The following is a 20,423-nucleotide window of genomic DNA, read 5'->3' on the forward strand; positions in this document are numbered from 1 at the left end:
TCATACAGTATCTAAGTAACTAGGGGTGAACCATGTGCCCAGTTTGCCAAGCTGTAGGTAGTGCAGTCGGTAAAACCAGCTGCTCAGGTGGAACCCGGGATACACAAATGCTGTTGTTCATACTATGCCAGCCAAGGGAATTTATGACATTTCCATTCCACTAGTAGACAGGATGTACATCGAGAGAAGGGAGGATGTCGCTTAGAAAGTTTTTAACTTCTGTTTTGAAAGCGTCTGAAGCTTGTGTACAGCACTGCTTGTCCCCAAAGAGTAACATTGGTATCATAGCTGCGGCAGTGCAGCTACGATACACGTAATGTCTTTTTTGCTGCGTTCTTGGCTGCACCGGGAGCTGCTCTGAGACATTGGAACTGGTTGTACAGCATAAGAATGAGACTTTGGATAGCTAGCTAACTTGGAGAGCCAACAGACTGCAATTCAGTGGGGATTTCTATAGTATTACATAGTTGTGCAGTACTCATCGACCATACAGTGCCAGGCCCAAAGAGCACTACATTATCCATTCATACACAAGGTTTAGAATAAAGATATCATGCAGAGCAAGGTAGCACACACGTATAACACCATCTCACCCCTTACTTGAACAACTACACAAAACCATGTGATGTTTTCTTAATGTTATTCTGCACATCTTGTCTCCTACAGTACTGATTGATAGTGATTGACAAAATCGTAAATGTAAATAAACATCTATTAATCACTAACAGCCCTAATCTGTATTGGCAGACTTATGGTGTCAGCCCTCTGCAGAAAAATAGGCAATGTTTTTCTCATATAGATGTTAAAATTCCCAGATACATGTACATAATATATGGTACATTTACTTTAAAAGTTGGAATATCATATATGCTTTTGGACACAACAGAGCTTGACACCAAGCAAACAGTTGATGCTAACTGTGTATGACATTATTATTACAGGACTGCATTTACTGCATAAATTCCTATCAAAGTTGTGTATTGGGTATTTGCCTGCAGACATGAATCAGGATTTCCCTTTTTTTCACAAAAAAACACTCCTGTTTTCCTTTCATACATGATTCACCCCTTTTCTACTTTCTTTTTGTAATATATAATTTTTTTATCCCTATTTTTTTATCTTCTTTCCTCTCACATGAAAATGGTTTGTGTTGTCTCTGCGGTAGGGCTGTGCTGGGTTATGGGTTAAAGCTTTAATTGGCTAAATTGCATTCATATGTTGATAGCTGTTGTCTGGAAGTGTGTGTGTATATGTGTTTGTGCACATCTGTGTGCAGGCTCAGATGCTAAGGAGTGATACCTCGTGAACACCGGAAGAACAATTCCCTCAGGATAGTGCCTCTTTCAATTATTGCAGTTTCCATTCCGGACGGAGATGGGGAGCCAGTATGCATGCACACACACACACACACTTAGACACACACACATACACTTATACTAAGAGATAAACAGATGCTTTAGTGTTAGATCTAGTGGCCTTGTAGATTGGAGCTGTAGTTTCCTAGTCATCATTTATTTGTTGGTCAAGTTGGTGGTTTTATAGTCCAGGTCAAGGGTTAAAGCTTGGCCAACACAGACATCATTTCATCCCTATCAGGTAAAAGAGTACTTTTAGAAGAATGTAATGCTAGTCATAATGACTAAAGTTCCTTTGTTTTTAAAAATTTGAAGGTTAGATCCAAACTTTGGTATTCCTTTTTGATGGTATTTGAACTAAATCTACCATGAAAAATTCTTGTTTTTTTTATTACTATTTTACAAAGTAGCCAAATGGTGTTTAGTATTTCCTCCATTCACTGCCATATGGGCATTCAGTTAAGGGTAGTAAAGAGCGATAAGTCGGCACCAGTGCAGACTCAGTGTTGTTGAAGGATTATGCATATTGTTCACTACCCCCTTGTTGGTTTGCGATATAGCAACCCTTGCACGCAACTGTGTAGCGGCTTATAGGATTGAACCTTTATCCCTATTTTGACAGGTGGTAGAGTTTGTGTCCCTTCAAACCATGTTGTTCTTTTAATGGACAGAGTGCATTTGGGGATGATGCCCCATTTTAGCCACACACATTTTTTGAGGGGGGGGGGGGTTGCCTGGAATCAAGATACTAACATCAAAAGCGGGAATGATACTGAATTTTTTGGAACAACCAGCAAGGAGACTGAACATTTTCAACACAGTATAACATCACACAACTTATGAACATGGCTGTCTAGAGCAGCCATGCTAGGTGGCTAACATTAGGCTACTGACATGTTTCAGATGATAAGCCATGTTTGAGGTTGGCGAATGATAGGTAAATCTTTGCATCCACAGTTTGCATGTCACCCTCTTGGGGTCGTCCTTTACATGCTCAAATTATCCCACACTTTGGATGATTTCCTGCCCAACATAGTCTAATGACTTTTTTGGCTGGGCATCAGGGACCAGCCCTATAAACACGAATGTCTGTCCCTGACTGACTGACTGAGACACCACATTCTGTATCTGTTGTTGTTAAAACCCTCTAGTGTTTCATACAAAGTCCAGCCATTAATTACGTTTTGACCTATTCTATGTAACGACAACATGCAGCTCCCGAATGGAGTTTGAGTTTGTTGGTGTTTTTTTTCTGCAAATAACTGACCAATGAAAACTTGACTCGACTTAGACTCTTCTCATCGACAAGGTCTTCAACGGTTTGGTCAACTATTCTGTCCTCCTGATGAGCAGGTTGGCACCCTGCATGGCAGCCTCTGTCATCAGCGTATGAATGTGTGTGTGAATGGGTGAATGTGGTATGTAGTGTGAAGCGCTTTGAGTGGTCAGAAGACTAGAAAGGCACTAGATAAATGCAGTCCACTTACCACTATTAGGGAGCAGCCCTATTAATGACCGTTTGAGATGTCCTGAACAGCACTTCCTCAAACCACTAATTAGAGCCTTTCTGTCCAATCTGATAGGTTTATTGATTGTTCTATTATGGGTACATGTCGCCCGCCACAGACCCTACATGGTCAGTTGTTTGTTTGTCTGACTACCTGTTAGGTTTGTTTGTCTGTATTAGTATTCATTCTAGTGAGGTTAAGGTTAGGGTTTGGCTTAAGCAAACTGAAGTACTGAAGACTTTATGAAGAATGCATGTTAAATGCATGCATAAGGGAGCAATGGTTATGAGTAACAGTGAGTTGCACACGCCCACAACAACTTCAAAACTTAACTTTGGCTTCGGTTAAATTTGTGTCATATCTCGACCTGAGGGCAAGTTCATCAACATGTCTGACTTATATGATACCTGTGACTCATACAACTCCTTACATAGTTTTAGGTTGCTGATATTGTGTTGAGACGACCCACACAAGTCGGACTAATGAATAGCTACAAAAGCAATTGTAATTGTAATTTTTGCATTGGCTGATTTTTAAAAAAAAAAAAAAAGAGAGAGAGAGTGATAAAATAAAAAACAATACATACTCAACCCTTGAAATGTTCATCTAGGGCCTTACTGGGATGTTGTAAGAAAGTTTTGTTTCATTCTTGCATTGTATTAATGACTAAACAAAAAAATAATATTTGTGAAATTTCACTTACCTTTTTCTTGGTCTTACTTGATGCAAGTGTTAAAAGTTTGTTGAGAGAGTATTTTATAGTTGCGTTCTCCAGGTTTTAAAACCACAGGGGCAAGTAACACATGACCATTATTATTATAATTATTTTTTTAATTCAAAATTATTCCTACCAAAAGGATGTTGGGGAAAAAAAGACTGCTGCCACCTCTGAGTGAATGTGATGGAAACGGTGCATCTGAGTTTACATGGAGTTATTAGCGTACACTGTAGTGTACAAATAGCAGCTTCAGTTAAATTTTTTATTTTCTTCTTGGCATCAGGAACTTAACAGGAACTTATAGGCACAGGTCGGCTTGATGAAGATATGCTCTCAAGGAGAATGATTTCTGATCTTGCCCAAGACTTTCAAGTGACAGCTACACACTTTTACCTTGTCCCTCTGCTCTTTGGCAAGTGTGTACACACATAAATACACCCTGAAAAAACAGATAGTCTTATTAGAAAATATTCACATGCCCTCACCACTGCCTCAGTCTGGCATCAGTTCCCTGCCCCCTCTTTAAGAAGGCACCGCCCCAACCCTCAGCTGGTTGTGCTCTGCAGTAGCAGGCCTTTCATCCCTCCATCCTTCCATCCCTCCATCCGGCCCTGCCCAGTGATTTATAATTCATCTGGGATCCTGCCTCCCTCCACCCCTCTGCACCAGGACAGCATTAATATTCTGTTTGGTCCCCAGCTACGCTGCACCCACGTGTGTGTGTGTGTGTGTGTGTGTGTATCTGTGTGTCTGTGTGTCTGTGTCTGTGTCTGAGGAATGATTCCTAAGTCTAACAGCCTAGCCAGTGAGGCTCCATTTGGAATGGCTGTTATTGTAGCTGTATGTGTTCGTTCTGTTCTGGCTATGCCTGTGTCCCTCTGTCACTGTGGGGATCAGGTTGCTTGTCTGGCTGTCTGTCTGCTGCTGGTTCTTCTTATCCTTTTGTCTTCATATGTGCCAACTCAGCTCCCTGTCCCACCTTCTCATCCCGTGTAATAACATAAAGCAGTGCGGCAGATAACAGTTATGATGTATTGGATGTTCTGTTTCAGAGAGCTCATCACTAGTACTTTCACGTTTCTTCATAACTTGTGACACCTTTCCTCACTAAACTAGGGTTGGTTACCAAACTGGGTACTTTTAAGGATACCAACCAAATTACGTCAGTACTATCGAGTACCTATTCACGTTAGATCAGGGGTTGTGTTGTGAATTCAAATAGATATTAATAAGATTCTTTATGAGCCTTACAAGAAATCCCTCCTAGTTTAGATTCCTCCTGTTTGTACGTTCAGACATCAGCCTTATTTTACTGTATCCTGATTGCTTTCAGCCGTATCGGAGCCGTGTTAAGTTACTGCTGATGAAAACTTTCCTGCTGCTGTTGCTTCATATTAAAAGCTTTCCGCTGACAAACTAACGAAAGGCTTTTATTGCGTAGAACTTATAGGAAATGAAATGTGTTTATCGCTGAGTTCGCAGAGCTTTGTTGGCGGCGCTATTCTTCAATGAAAACAAGTTGACACAACAAGATCTGGAGATATTTGGAGCTACTGTATGTGCTCAGGAGATCAGTTAGAAATACTGCAAAGAGGAACAGTACAGCCACGGTGAAATGTGTGGTGAAGAGCTGCAGACAGCATTATCCAACCCTACACTAGGCTTAAGCAGACCAGACCTGTTACGAATTTCAGACAATACACATCACCAGATTAATTTATTCCACTAGCAGCACTGGTTCACCTTTCCTGATTTAGGGACAGCAAATTAGTTTTAGTTTCCAGAAATAATGTAAATTAATAATTTCCATGAATGATGAATATGAAGGCTTTGTGGCCTTTAATTTTATAAGGACAATTATCGCAATACTGTTAGATGTGATGTGAAAACTTTTTGTTGTTGTCATCATCCTGTTGTTCATGAGCGGGATGCACTTACAGTATTTGATGACATTTAGCTGCTGTTCCCTTGGAGAATTAATGCAATTATTGTAAGTGACTTTGGTCAAAAATGTCTGCCAAATTAATGTAATGAGATATAGTTCCAGTGATTATTATCACATACTTTGTGGCAAGAAAATGAGCATCAGTGAAATGCTGAAAGTAGCCGGAAGCGGAGAAACCCAAACAAAACCAAAAAGAGGAACAAAGTGGGGTAATGCACAGGTTTGTAACAAAGCAGGCCAAAGTAGGTGTGTGTGGAAGAAAGAATAGGTGAAGATGTCCTCATTGAACAAAAAAAAAAAAGAAGTCTTCATGGAAAATAAAATGGCTGTCACCTGCTATGGGCCTGTTCATTATCCTTTTAAGCAGATCTACGTTAACCATAATGTACAAGAACAAACAATATGCGGTACAAGAGATATAGAATGTGTGATGGGACTGTTGTAGCCCTGTGACGATGTACAACTGACAGATGCATTGAGATTCTTGAATATCTGTCAAAAACATTGAAGGTTTTAATCTGAGGAATCTGTCCTTCTGTATGAAAATGGGTCTGTTTTTAAACGAAAAAAAAAAAAATCAAAATTACGATCTAATTACTTTTACATAGGCCTCATGATGAGGGTTTCATAATTAGACATCTGACTTCTTATTGTCTCATCCAGGCGTAATCCTGGAGGGGATCATGCATTTAGTCGTGTGTGTGTGTGTGCGTGTGTGTGTGTGTGCGTGTGTGAACGTGTGTCTGTGTTTCCATGTGTGTATCTGTCTGCAACTAATCTTGAATACTACTAAACCCATCAGCCTGATATTTTTTTGTGCACATTTATGGCTGTATGGTCAAGGACCTCTCGTGGTTGCGGTGATTCACAATTTTTGAAAAACCTATTTAATACTACCACTGACTGCTGACTCCTCACTCCTTTTGACGGGCCGGTAGGGACCACAAACGATCAACAACTGCTTCAGTTTGGAATCTTGTTTACGCTAAGGACAACCAATCATACTTTGTTGCCACGTTCAATCAGTGCCAAATTTCGGTGCCTTGAAAGTGAGTTGTGTTGTCAATTCAGATAAATATTGATAAGATTCCTTATGAGCCTATCATAAAGCTTAGACTTTCATCTTTTCAGCAATCCTCGCCATTTTATGATACGCATTATGACATGGAAAGGGCATTTCCGGCAATCGGCTTGGCTAAAAACAAGTCTTACCTAGTCTGTTGCAGGCCACATTTTGGCCTTTGTCATGGCTCAAAAAACTGATATCCATAGAAAAGTTTGGTATCATCTTGAACTGGAGCATCTGCAGATTGATTATTACCAATTATGATCCACTAAAATTAGGCAGGAGATGAATAAATCCCTGTTTTTTGTTATCTTTGCTACAATCTCAACTGTACACACCTGGAGGAGATCTGCACGTCACTGAGTGCACTCTTCTTGTTTAATAATTTAATGATGTTAAATATTACATGATAGAATATGTTTTGAGTGTAATCAAAGCACATGATATTTATTTCCTTAAAAATATTGTTGTCCATATGTTGACAATATTTTGTCTGTAGCTCAAGCTTGTATTCTTTAGTACACAGTCTCTAACATGTGCTCACATAGCTTCTTAACAACAGCTACCATCGTGGCATACAGTCTGCTTCAAAAGTGGGACACTTTTTGGATGATGGGCGCTTTTTTTTTGTGCGTGTGTATGCGTGAACGTGTGTTTGTGAGATATTATGATGCTCATCTGTGGAAAGGTCATATCCACCCTCTGTGCCTCTTCTCCCTTGCCTATCTCTCGCTCTGTTCATTATCCATCCAGGCTTTCTCCCTCTGCTCTGCATTTATTTTTACCTCCTCACGTAATCCTTAATTAATGTAGATCCAGTCACTGTGCCTCACATTCTACTACCATACACACATACTTGTACACACACACACACACACACACACACACACACACACACACACACACACACACACACTCACTCATTCATGTTCTTTCAAGCGGGCGCGTAGCACACACACACTTTCAATCATTTATCTTCTCTGTCATTCTCTTGCAGGAGCATAATGATCTAGATCACACACACATCTTAACATGTTGCACACTTTACAATAATAGGCAGATGTGTTGGCTTTATTGCTCAGTTAAATATAAACCACATACCACAATAACCATCATGTCCTGGGTTCAAACTTGGACTGGGACCCCTGACGTATGTCGTCTCCCTCATTCTCCAGCTGTTCTGAATTGTCCAAAGAAATCTGAGTCAACAGCGATGATTTCTCTATATATTAGATCGTAACACTCTTTGTGGACTAGATATTTTAAAGAAAAGCAGAATAAGTATGCCTTTCACTTATTGGTGCAAATATAAAATTGTGATTTTAAAAAAAGTCCTTCATTGTGACCCACACAGTCTTCTACATTTCAGAAAGCATGCTGGTACTGGAAATTATTTTCGTATTGATCGACAATTTATTTTTAGTAAGACTAAATCCTGGTTGAATAAATATTTGTTCCTCAAGTGGTTTTTTTTTTCTAATGTGAAAGCTTCGTGTAGATCATGAAACTTTGTCCCTTTTCAGTCCAAAGACTAAATGATTTCCTCTTCTCTGTTATTCATTAATACATCAACTTTGATTTAAAGTGGATTAATTAATCTTTTTTGACTTTGATCAACTGAAAAACACTTACTATGGCACACCTAAATGTATCACTGATATACTTTTTAGAAGTTGCATAATAAGTTGAATAGAGATCGCTTGTGTCAAGTGATTTTAGGATAGTTAAGGTTAGTTGTCAGCACCGTGCCAAAAAGAAAGCCACTGTTGAAAACACATGTTGGACCGAAGGCATGTGGGAGACTCTTAGACGAGTTGGAAGAAAGTTCTATGGTCCGATGAGACCTTCATGCTAATTGCAATGTTTGGTCTTATCCAACCACTGCACATGACCAGAAACACACCATCCTCACCATGAAGCATGATGACATTTCAAAGCTGACTCTCACTTCTGATGTCCATCCTAAGCGCTAATCACTCACAGTCTTTAATTGACGTCACCAGTATGATCAGAGGCTCATGTGGTATGAGGAACGGGATGGCACTTCAACGTATGTTGCTAACCACTGGTGCTGGCACTTGTGCTTTTAAGTAGGTCTAGACTCGGTAAGCTCATGTTGTTTATCTAGGTATATAACTGGGAGACATGGTTGTCTTTTCTTGTTTCATTTAATGTGTATCTTATGTTGTTTATCTCCAGTGTATATGCGTGTTGTTCTTCTAGCTCTGTGAAGCACATTGTGTTTCCATTTGTGTTGGAATGTGTAACACAGCAGTTTCACTTCAACCACTCATCCGCAGATGGCTCTAATTGGCTATTTGCAGAGCAGCGTATTGTTTTAATTATTTCTGCGCAATTCTGCTCATCAAATCTAGTTTCTATTAAATCATATTTACAATACTATTATTGTAGTTTGGGAATCTTGGTAACCTTCCCTGATGTTTCAATTTCAGGAATAAGAAGATGGTTTGATCTTTATTCAAGGCATATATTATATCTACTCACTGTTTTATGTTCCCATAATGACTATCTTTTTACAATCCGTCAAGTTTTTTTGTCAGGCACAGAAAGGTTCCAAACATTCTTCATCGAAGAATCATTTTCAGCTTTTATAAGTAGGAGATATATTGACTAGTTAGTTTAGTTAGTCTTTGATGTAGAAATGGTCACCCTCGGCCAGAGATGTATTCTTTATTCTGCTACTCACATCCTTCTATTCTCTCCATCAACTGCTGGGTTAAACGTATGCATTGTCAGATATGTCACACTTCTTAAATGTGTGTAAGGGATTATGTAATTGTCAAGTTCATATTTGGTGGAAATGTAAGGCTTGCTTTAATGTTTTCTGTGCTAGCAGCGTCAGTAAGCACATACTGTACTGTTTCAGCACATGGGGCTGCAATGATGTTGTGGTTTCCATGCGAATTGGCTCTCGCCTCTCAGCTTGAAATATTTTCGATAATTTCATGGAAAGTCATGAAAGTAATTTATTCATCAGCTATGTTTTTCCTTCAAATTCTTTGTTCTAATTTTATTTTGACAGAAGTTTGAAAGCTATTCAGCACGAGTCGTTGCGGTAGTTTGACCTTGTTTTGGACTGTTGTTTAGGTCAGAAGTAGATTTGCATCTAAGTCTGGCAGAAATGTTAAAATTGATGTGAGCTGTTAGGATTAGGCTGTTAGGAGGAGAATAAATGCTCCACACTTTGTTATTGTTAAGTGTTCCTGAAGATTGATGTTATTATTTGTTAATTTAATTAAGAGATACACAGTGTTTGGCGTTTTTTGATTATATACATAAACTCAACAGATGAACTTGATTAATGTGAATAAACTGCGAATCATTCAATAAGAAGTGCATCTATACTGTTTTGTTTTTGTCCTCAGATCTAAATTCACTAAGCTGCTCAGTGTGGGTGTAGCTGAAAGGCCAGGTTATAATAGAAAAGAACGGGTCGGTACGATGTGTTGTCCACCCACGTCAAAAATCCAATTTGTTTATAGCTGTTTGAAACGGTCACTCTTTAGGACCTCATGGAAAGTCGACTGTGATAGACAGGGGAAAGACGTGATATCATTAACATAGGGGGGGAAACGGCGCACATTTTCAGACATTCTCCCCTGGAAGACAGTCACAATGTTGCACTCAGTTATACACGTGAAAAGTGACAGAAATAGGTGTGTGAGGAATAAAGAAAGAGAGCTAGAGAAGAGAGAGAAAGAGACATTCAAACCATGCCTCTGCATAGCTGGCCCAACACTACGTGAAGTGGGTGTTAATGTATGATTGTCTGTTTTGGAAAGTTACAGAAATTGTCAGGCACAGCCCCCCTTAATCCGATATGATGGAGTATACTGGCAGCTTAAGGCAATGGCTAGAAATGGCTAGCCGTCTAGGTTGACACACACACATACACACAGAGATAACAGATTTAGCTCGTGCCAAACGATTTCTAAGTGTAATCATTACAGTATTAGGCAAAAACTGTGATGTTAAATTCAAAGTATTCCTTCAAACCACTCCTTAAAAAACACAGTCTGGTAACTAGGACACCTTTAAGATGAATTCTTGTTATTGTGCTGCATTTTGTGCGTTGCTCTGTGAACCTAATCAGCCTGGGTACATTCCCTGCATGGGAAGATGGGTTTACCAAACACAATGTTGTTCTTTCCATCAGTCCTGCTTGACAACCACTCAGTCAGGGGGGGTTGGGCATGTGAAAATAAGGACAAGCTATTCAGAGAATTGGAGCAGATAATGTGGCTTCAGCTAATGTTTGTTGTTGTTGTCTTGACGGTAGTAGTGCTGTAAACTTATACTGGTTATATTTCTAAATACTGTGTTCACAATAACCGGTTTTTACACATATGAGTTTCACTGCACATTTTACATCATGTCATCGTCTAGGCTATTTTTTCTGTGTACAAACATGAATGCAAAGTGACAACAGACAACTAACTGTGTACCCCAGTGTAGTTGCTCTGTTAGAAATGACGTTTGTCAGCACATAGGAGTGTGTGAATTAACGAAACAGCCCTGTTTGGTCAGACAGTGATCCAAAGGTCAGAAAGTGATTGAATCCTCATTGCTTGAGGTTGATATGCAGAGGCACTCTTCTATCAATAGATTCCCTCTCTCCGTTCACGGCTCTTTCACCGGCTTCTCTGATAGGCCTGCATCTGTCTCATCCCTGAGTTGCTAGGCAACAGGCTTTCCGTGTGTGTGCGCTCACACGTTGCTGTGGCAATGTCAGGCTTTTGCCTATGAGAGAGGAGAGAGAGAGCGAGATGTTGAGAATAGAGAAAAAGGCAGATGAGAGAGAAGTACTCAGAGAGGAGAGGGGGAAGAAATAAGAATGAGTCAGAGCCGTGATGAGGAATTGGAGAGGAGAAAAGCACTAGGAAAAAAAGCACTAGATTGTCTCTGGCCTTCCTGCAGCCTAGCTGCATATATATACAGGCCTGCCGCTATCTTAGCGAGGTCACTGGCAAAGACAGCATGATTTACCAGACTGGCAGGCAGGCAGGCAGCAAGCACTGAGCTGTTATTGGATGGAACAGAGAGGTGTAAGGGAGAGTGAACGTGCTCAGAATAGAAAATCAGACCAAGTGATTGGATTCCTCCCCACATCTCACTCCTTTGCTCTCTCTACTCCTAGAGCCTTATGGATAATAGGACCACTCCCACTCACTCACATTTCAGATATATCTAGTCATTTCCAGTCGCTCTTGTGTATCACCTGCTGCTCATATAGACATTTAGGCACGAGGATCTTATTTAGTGGAAGAAGAAATGACAGATTGAGCTCTAATACTGTTCTAAGCCAAGAACTTTGTTGGTTGCTGAAAATACAAACTAGTTCTAGGGACATAGTGTATCAACTATTCCTAAAGCAAACTGTAAAAACTCATGTAGAAGCTTGGTCTCCACCCTCAAGAAGGACAGATAATCAGGGTTATTTGGTAAAACACTCTGCACACAGTAATGCTGCTCATTTTGTAAGCACCACAGTCCTGTTCTAGCATAATACATAATTCCTCTCAATGCTTGTGTATGTGTTAGCCTGTGTTTGTGTGTGTGCGTTCGTATGTCGGCCTCTTCTTTCTCTACACAGGTTTATAATGAAGTGAATGGGCCCAGGTCAGGGACTGAGCAGCCAAGCTGGGCTCTGGTTGCCAGGATACTGCAGCCGATCCCGGCTGGCTTTATTTGCACACCAAACAGGCTAGCTAGCTGCTGCTGCTGCTGCTGTCCCTCTATAGTCCATTCTCCTGCATGGCATGTCAATAGACTGCCACAGGCGCCGCAGGGCACAAACATGCACAAACTAGGTCTTGGTGATACGGTAAAATTTCAATTTCACAATAACCAGAAGACTTTCTTATAACACAAATTGCAGTACTTGTTTAGATATGTGAAATTACCTGTTAAATTGTCTTTTAATTGATCAGACTGCATGGTAATCGGAGGTCAAACTGGACATTGTTAGCTGGCATTCTCTAATGTTTCAAATGTCAGTGTAGGAGAAATGACTCTGTAATGACTTTGTTGTTAAATTCAACAACAAAGTACGGTTCACAATTAATTAAAAAAAAAGATTGATTGAGAATGAGGAATACTGATCTATTTTGCCTAGCCATATGACAAACACACAAGCTTTGTCCCAATACGCACCATTAACCCTTCCCTATGTTTGTTTTGCTCAAAAGTTTGTGAGATGATGAAGAATCTCTGTTTGGAGAGAGAGAGAGATGGGCTGAAAAGCCATTTTACACCTCTGCGTTTTACTGTATGTGAACGTTAATTATTAACTTCAGACTTGACCCTAATTAGTAAATGATGACAAATGAACAAGTCTTTCAAAGAATGGCAAGGCACTGTGTAATCTCTGCAGAAGCAAAGCTGTGATTTTTATAACCTTCCTTAAACCTCTAAGTTATATCAGAGTGTGTCCAGGCGGGTGACGCAGAAACAAAACACAACGAGCTGTGTCAGTTGAATTGAACTGAATTCCCCTGAAAACACATTTGGCAGGTGTAGAATTGCACAATTAACTGATAAGTTGTCAACTATTTTGATAATTGATTAATCGGTTTGAGTAATTTTTTAAGAGAAAAAGAAGTCATAATTCTTTGACTCCAGTTTCTTAAATGTGAATATTTTCTGGTTTCTTTAGTGTTCTATGACAGTAAACTAAATATCTTTGGAGAAAGATATTTATTTTGGACAAAATTAGACATTTGAGGACGTCATCATGGGCTTTGAGAAACAGTGATATACATTTTTCAACATTTTCTGACATTTTATAGACTCAACAACCAATGAATCAATCGAGAAAATAATCGACAGATTAATCACTAAGGAAAATAATTGTTAGTTGCAGCACTAGGCAGGTGTGTGTTTTTAAGCTAGCTTTAGCACTAGCCTTAAACTTGTGCCAGTAAATCTTGCTGCAATACCGGATGTGTTGGGTTCTCTGACTCAGACCATGCAATGTTTCAGCACAAGTTTGATTTTGCCATTCCTCTGCCATGTACATATTTGTTCAGTTGAGTCAGGTGCACTTGGATTTTTGTCAAAAGCCGTTTTCTAGTATCTGCCTTTGTAAACCTCTAGAAAATACATTTAAAATTTGCATACTTAAAAAGACAAGTGTATGAATATCTGTTTAGATCTGGCACCTATGCTCCTAATTAACTTCCACTGTGTTACTGCAGCAGCTGTGATGACTTTCCTTAGAAAAGTATAAACTTAGCCTGCATCTCTGGTATGAGGACACTGTGACCTGTGCAACATTTGCTTCATCATTTATGTTACTATATGTAAGCTTGACCAACACAGGGATATCAGTTGACTGACTGCCAGGGAGTGTGCTGTTGATTTGTATCTGATTGTGCAATAGGCAATGGGGTTTGTGCACACAACACACACACCAGAGCACAGACAGACAGACAGAGAGCAACATGCCCATCCCTGTATGCAGCTGCTGTGTAGTTCAGCTGTCAGTGTGAAAAATTTGAGGTGTGTTTCTGTGTGTACATTGAGAGTCATGAGTTAGGAGTGGCATAGGGTTGGAGCAAACAACTGCGTTTCATCTGCATCTGCACTTTCACTTCTCAGCAGTGTGTGTGTTTACATCTTTGTGTTTCCTATCTCTGTATGTTGTTTCCCCATGTATAATCACAAGTGCATGTAGTAGCAGCTTGCAAAGCTAAAAACTGGTATGTTAGAGATTGGTCAATAAGCCCTCCAGGTTTGAGATCACAGTTGCGTATATTTTAGTGTACCTGCATTCTGGCACAAAATCAGCATTTTTATTCTTAGAACCACTTTCCTTTAGGGCACAAGGCAGGATGTAAAGGAATAACTTCCCATGCTTTAAAGTAGACACATCCACAGCCACATGTACTACTTTTAAATATGGCTGCATTTACTCCTATTTAGAGATTCATGAAGGCTGAGATGGCATTTTTGATTCTGTATGATCCTGGAGGAGGCCTCTGTTAGTTAGCTTAGCTGCTAGCTTTAGAGCTGACTGGATACGTGACGTACTGTACCGAAATTATTTTAACTGGAGAAATAATATTTTAAGTTGTGAATCAAACTGTGTTTGATCATTTTGCATGACAGTTTCACTTTCATTGCGTATTTGTTAAGACACAGACAAGTGGTGATATAGTTTTCCGTCCTGAAGGTCTTAAAAATTGCTTAATATGGCCAAGCATCACATTATGAATTTCCCAAGTCAAGTATGCTGGTACTATAACATTCTGGTGTAAGCGTGCTTGTGGTGTGTGTCTGAGTGTGCACACAGCATGCTGCAATATGCTGAAGTGTTGGCCTCTATCTGACCGCAGAGGGAGTGGCTCAGAGGATAGAGAGGATGCTACAGGAAAGATGAGAGAAAGGAACAAGGGACGTTGGGAGAAAGGTGTGTGTTTATGCAAGGGAGAGAGAAAGGATGGAGAGTAGTACTGGCAGGTCCTGTCCTTCATTTGGAAGAGATTGCTTCTCTGGCTCACCTCTCACCACTCCTTTCTGCAGTTATTATCTCCATGGCCAAGTCGAACTCGGCTGACGTCATGCATAAAACATTAAAAATATTTTTAAAATGCTCCTATCTTTAGCCGGACTACCCCGTTTGAATATTTAACTGGAGCTGATTTAACTTCTCTCTGAAATGAATTCTTTTATTGATATGATATTATATCTTCTAGTTAATATTAATGGTTTTATGTATTAATTCAAATCTCCCCACAAGTGCATAAAGATCCTTTCCAACAATAAGTCTCTATTGTTTTTTCATATAGTGGTTGTTTAACCTATTCCACTCCACCCTTATTTTGGAGCAATTAAAATGGCTGTAGCTCCTGAACCACAGTGACTTTATGCATACATTAGATTTTGCCAGAAAGAAACCCTCCCAAAGTTTCTGGTGAAAGTGTCAGAAACACTCCAGGTGATACAGAGACAGATCAGAAGGTCTTTGAAGCCAAAATTTAAACATTTTTTCTCCCTAAATTTTTTTTTTTTTTTTTTCAGTGTAAATAGCTGCCAGTGGTTTTGTCTGTAGAGGTCAAGGGCAGCATGGGACTGTAAACTAAATACCAATGAATACCTGCCTAAAGTCTGAAGAAGATGGCACACAGCGTGATAATTATTTATAAAATTGTCGCAGTCAGATTTCTAAAAAGGACATTTGGAGAGTCCATATTTTTGTAAACACAAGGTCTTCCTTATTACGACACTACCACAACAAAGGGAGAGAGGGACAGCTAGTGGACGCTGGTGTCCAAACGGAGTTAATGAGGTTAAAGTCCAACTGAAATTAAATCTTTGGTTACATGATGGCTCCCGCTAGTTTTGCATTAATTCAATGAAATACCATTCTGTTATCCGCTTACGTAGCTGGAGTCTTTGTTTCAATACAGCAAATCAAATCTTGAATAAAGCAATAACGTGGCGTTCAATCATAGGCAGAGCAGACGTCACACTGAGCTTGATAGCAGCCGACTGCACAGTACAAAGACCTTTTGTCTTCATTTTAACAATACAAAACTATTACCAATATATTTAAAAACATGTTGACATTATGTTTGACTGCAAAGAGGAATGATTCGATTATATCAGTTGGACTTTAAAAAAAACAAGATGCTAACCACAGTTTGTAACCTCATGATGTATCACTGATATTGCCAAGCTAGTAACATTAAAGGTGCAAATGAATTAGAGTAGACTAATGGCAATCAAACATTATCAATCTTATTTTGAATTATTAGTGCAGCTCAGCCACTTCCTCTCAGTCAAAACATGTTTAGGTGAAGGTTTGTACAGCCGTGACGTTCAAATACTAAAGTTGTATCACGTAAAACATTTGGAACATTGTTTGTTTTCATTAAAGTTATATAGGGTACTCAAAGGGATCATCATCACTCCAAAAAAAGAAAATGTGGCAAACATTTTGGCAATACTGGCAATAGCAGAATAAATTATAGTTGGCAGACATTCTTTGTCTTTTATGTAATTCATGATTTTTCCAGCCTGGTTCACTAAATTCATAATCCAAAGCATGGTATCCACACAGTTCCTACTTTAGAGCATTCAGTCCAAGATTTTTTTTTTTTTACAGCCACCCACTGCTGTTTTAGTCTAACTACACTGAGCAAACTGGTTTACAATGGTTTAAATTTAGATGCCAAGGGCAGCTAGACGACCTTTACAGTCGAGCCCACAATCCTGCTTGACATCATTACAAAAGAAATGAGTAGTTTTGTTATACTTGGTGTTATTTTTGTAGAAAAACAGTTAAAAACACTTGCGCATTCATGTAAACACAAATACACACATGGAATTAATCAACTGTTTAGTGGCAACAACATTTCACTGATTGAAACACAGACACACACTGTTAGCAGATGTTATGTATCTTTTGATTGGGATGGAATTACAAAGGAAATGAGGCCTGTGGTTTTGAACAGGGTTTCCTCTCCTTGTGTGTGCCTTTTGTGTGACTGCTAGCTTGCAAACATCATTTTCCTGTATTTTGCATGTCAGCGAAATGCTCTGTTGCTATAACCGCCCATCATAGTAGTCCCAAAATAGTGCAGAGATTATTGTTCTATAAGCCCAGCTGACCCAGTTTGAGGTGTGTGTGTGTGTGTGTGTGTGTGTGTGTGTGTGTGTGTGTGTGTGTGTGTGTGTGTGTGTGTGTGTGTGTGTGTGTGTGTGTGTGTGTGTGTGTGTGTGTGTGTGTGTGTGTGTGTGTGTGTCGCTGCATGGTTTGTTTATTTCTGAGAGTAGTCGACCTTCCTGCTACGTTGTTTGGTGTGGTGAGAGGTGGGAGTTTAAGGATGGTTGAAGCGAGTGGCTAGCAGAAGGGGTAACAATAAGCCAGAGGAGAGAGGAAAGGGGGCTGTGGTTTGCTATGTCTCTCTTTCTATACACCAGTAAAGGGGGGAGCAGTACATCCTCTGTAGTTGTGTGCCTCTCTGGTTGGTTGGCTGGCTGTCTTGACTTGACTGACTTGACTGGAGGGATATAAATAGCAGTCTTTGAATAGGATAACTGCAGAAGGAAGGGAAGGAGGGTGGGGGTAGGAGAGATGGAAGTGGCGCCAGGGAAGATAGGAGTGCCAATGTCTCGGCGTAGAGAAGAAAATGATGCACCCATGGTCTCATCTGTTCACTCACTCGGTCAGTCACAAGGATGATTATACTTGGACGCACTCAGAAAAGAAAGTGCATTATGGAGGAAAGAATTGAGGGATGGAATGTATGATTAATTCATGGCCCTGTGAAGCAGAAGGCCTCTCTTCATGAAGGAGGGCACAGGATAGTAAAACACATGTTGTTGTGTACCAGCACAGGTGACAACATAGACAATGGGAACACAGAGTGCATTAAACTGTACAGAAACTTCTATGAGTTCCTAAGAAAACCAATCATAGCAGGTAACTTTGTTGTTGTTGTTATAAGAAGGCTACTTAGCTAAGATAGGGAGGCCATGAATTAGAATAGAGCTAAAGGAAAAATTCAGCGCTGTGAGTACGGTGATTTCTTAAAACTAGGTCACCTATGTAGTAGAAATGTGTATTTTTGAAATTGGTGCCCTATGACCATAGAAAATTGAGAAAAAGGCTGTAGATTCCCTATACCGCTCTTAAGTGGGAATCCTACAACAACAAGAATGCATTGCGCACGTCTCGTCCAATGTGCGTTTTAAGACCAGCCGGTTAGCAAAGATAAAGTGAGCAGCGTTATATATCTTTATTGAGGCTTATTTACAAAATGTTTTTCCTCATTGAGCCTGGATATATCGTACCGGTGTTTCTAACCCTTACTGCTGTTTCTTTTACTTATTTTGGACGATGATTGTGCTTAAAGCTGGATGCAGCTGCAAGTTACAGGTAACACTGTCGCTGATCTGCTGTTCTGTATTCAGAGTTGACAAAGTCCAATATAATATTCTGTCAGAAAACAAGGTCGGGTTTACCAAAGCACTACATAGAGTTTTTAGTCTGTTTTGTGTCTGAAACCATGACACAAAAGTCTATTTTGGCGAACTATGTCTGTCATTTTTCAATTTTTCATACATACAACCAAATGCAACACCGAATGACTTCCAGGAGAGAATGATTGAAAATGTGTGCACAGTTATCACCATATTTAACAATGATCGTACCCCCCCCCCCCTCTCTGTGACAGTCAGCTTTTCACTCCACCTTCTAGTGTGGCTGTTTGGAACAGCTATAAACACGTTTGATAAACCAACCTGGTGGGACAATACGTCATATGAACCCATACTTTTCTGTCATAACCAGGCCCTTAGCCTGCCACAGCTGCAACCCAGACTGCTGTCCTCCCTCACAACTGCTCTTCCTCCAGAGCAGGGGTGTAATGGTTGAAAATAGAGTGCTTGATGTACCGCTAATGGCTGCATTGTCTGGCAGTGTGTAAATGTGTTTTCAAAGAACCATAGTGGCCAGGTGCTAACCTCCCCCGCTCTCTTTTTTCCCTTTCTCTTTGTTCTAGACGGTTGATGACGATGCAATGGCAGCGTGAATGAAGCTTGGCGTGGGGAGAGCTGAACGATGCCCAAAGGTGGGGGTTCTAAAACCCCCCAGCTGGACCACTTCCCACTCAACACCGACATGGTGGAAAAGCAGGGTGGGAAGAAGGTAAGACTGATAAACAAACACACTCACTCAGTGCCCAATAACCAAATGTTTGTATAAGCACATAATCCCAAAATGAATTACTGTTTATCCTTGAAACCTGACTTTAAACCACTACATGTGATCAACAATTTTAAGATAGTAAGGGAACGTGAGCTTTAGAAATACCAAAGTTGGTTTTGAAATGGTAGCCAGACCATCCTTCAACCTGAAAGCCTGGGTTACATGCACTGTGACAGAAAGTATCTCCCCCCCCCCCCTTTAAGTGTCCTTGAGCATGATATTTGCATGTCTACCAGCTTCTGTTCGGTGATGCTGTTCTGTGGTTTATGCTGCTCCCTGACTCTTCTTCGTAGGAGGCAAGCAGGCAAGTTTCTCAGTGTCTGTGATGCCATCTGTGTCAATGAGGTAATGTTTCAAAGTTTGGCTTGGATTTGCCACACTGTGCAATATTTCTCAGTTACTAGAGCTACAAAGTTCACATATCAGTAACAAGGTGGAACGTCTGAGAACCCTGCCAGTTAAGCAAACACGTCGTCAACCGTGCCTCCTTTTTTTAAAAATAAGCAATTCAAACCTAAATCTGTGTCGGGCCTGGCATCTACTGATGAAGATGATATCACCTAGGACTGGCTAATAGCAGATGAACACTTCAGTAGATAAATAGCATATTATGTACATTTATAAAACATAAGAAAACAGCTAGAATTATAAAACAACTGGTTGATGTTTGAATTCGTCTTCACTAGGTTCGCTGGAATATATGACCAATGCAGAAGCCCAGCTTAGAGCTATATCCCCTTTTAATATACACAACAGATGAGGAAATCATCTATGTGATTAATTAATAGTGAACATGCCTAGACAAGAGCCTTCTATTATTTACACATTGCAGGAACCAGATGAATGCAAAAATCCTGGTTAATATAAAATGGTTATTTGATATTTCCCAACTTCACCGGTTCATCTTAATGCACAATTACACAATTGACTATTGCATAATGGATGTTGGATACTGATGACTACAAAGAAGGATGCATCTCTCAGCCACATTCAGAGGCTCCTCTGGAATGGGATAGGCTCGCTGGCCGGTTAAGACATATTCTGTCTTGAATTTAGGCTATGACGGAAACGTCCCCTTAATTTTACACAGTCGCA

The 20,423-nt window shown here is 40.0% G+C and overlaps 1 protein-coding gene across 5 annotated transcripts in view; it reads left to right on the forward strand.

Annotated features, from left to right (window-relative positions):
- ankrd11 (ankyrin repeat domain 11) overlaps positions 1 to 20,423 on the forward strand; it is a 111,244-nt gene that overhangs the window by 64,434 nt on the left and 26,387 nt on the right. For all 5 annotated transcript variants that reach the window (XM_067587244.1, XM_067587254.1, XM_067587235.1 and 2 more), the window contains one exon: positions 19,123 to 19,268. In XM_067587244.1, coding sequence (XP_067443345.1) covers positions 19,182 to 19,268 — 87 coding nt within the window. In that variant the 5' untranslated portion in view covers positions 19,123 to 19,181. The remainder of the gene's footprint in view (positions 1 to 19,122; positions 19,269 to 20,423) is intronic.

This window comes from Thunnus thynnus, chromosome 1 (assembly GCF_963924715.1).
Source record: "Thunnus thynnus chromosome 1, fThuThy2.1, whole genome shotgun sequence".
Lineage (NCBI taxonomy): Eukaryota > Metazoa > Chordata > Actinopteri > Scombriformes > Scombridae > Thunnus > Thunnus thynnus.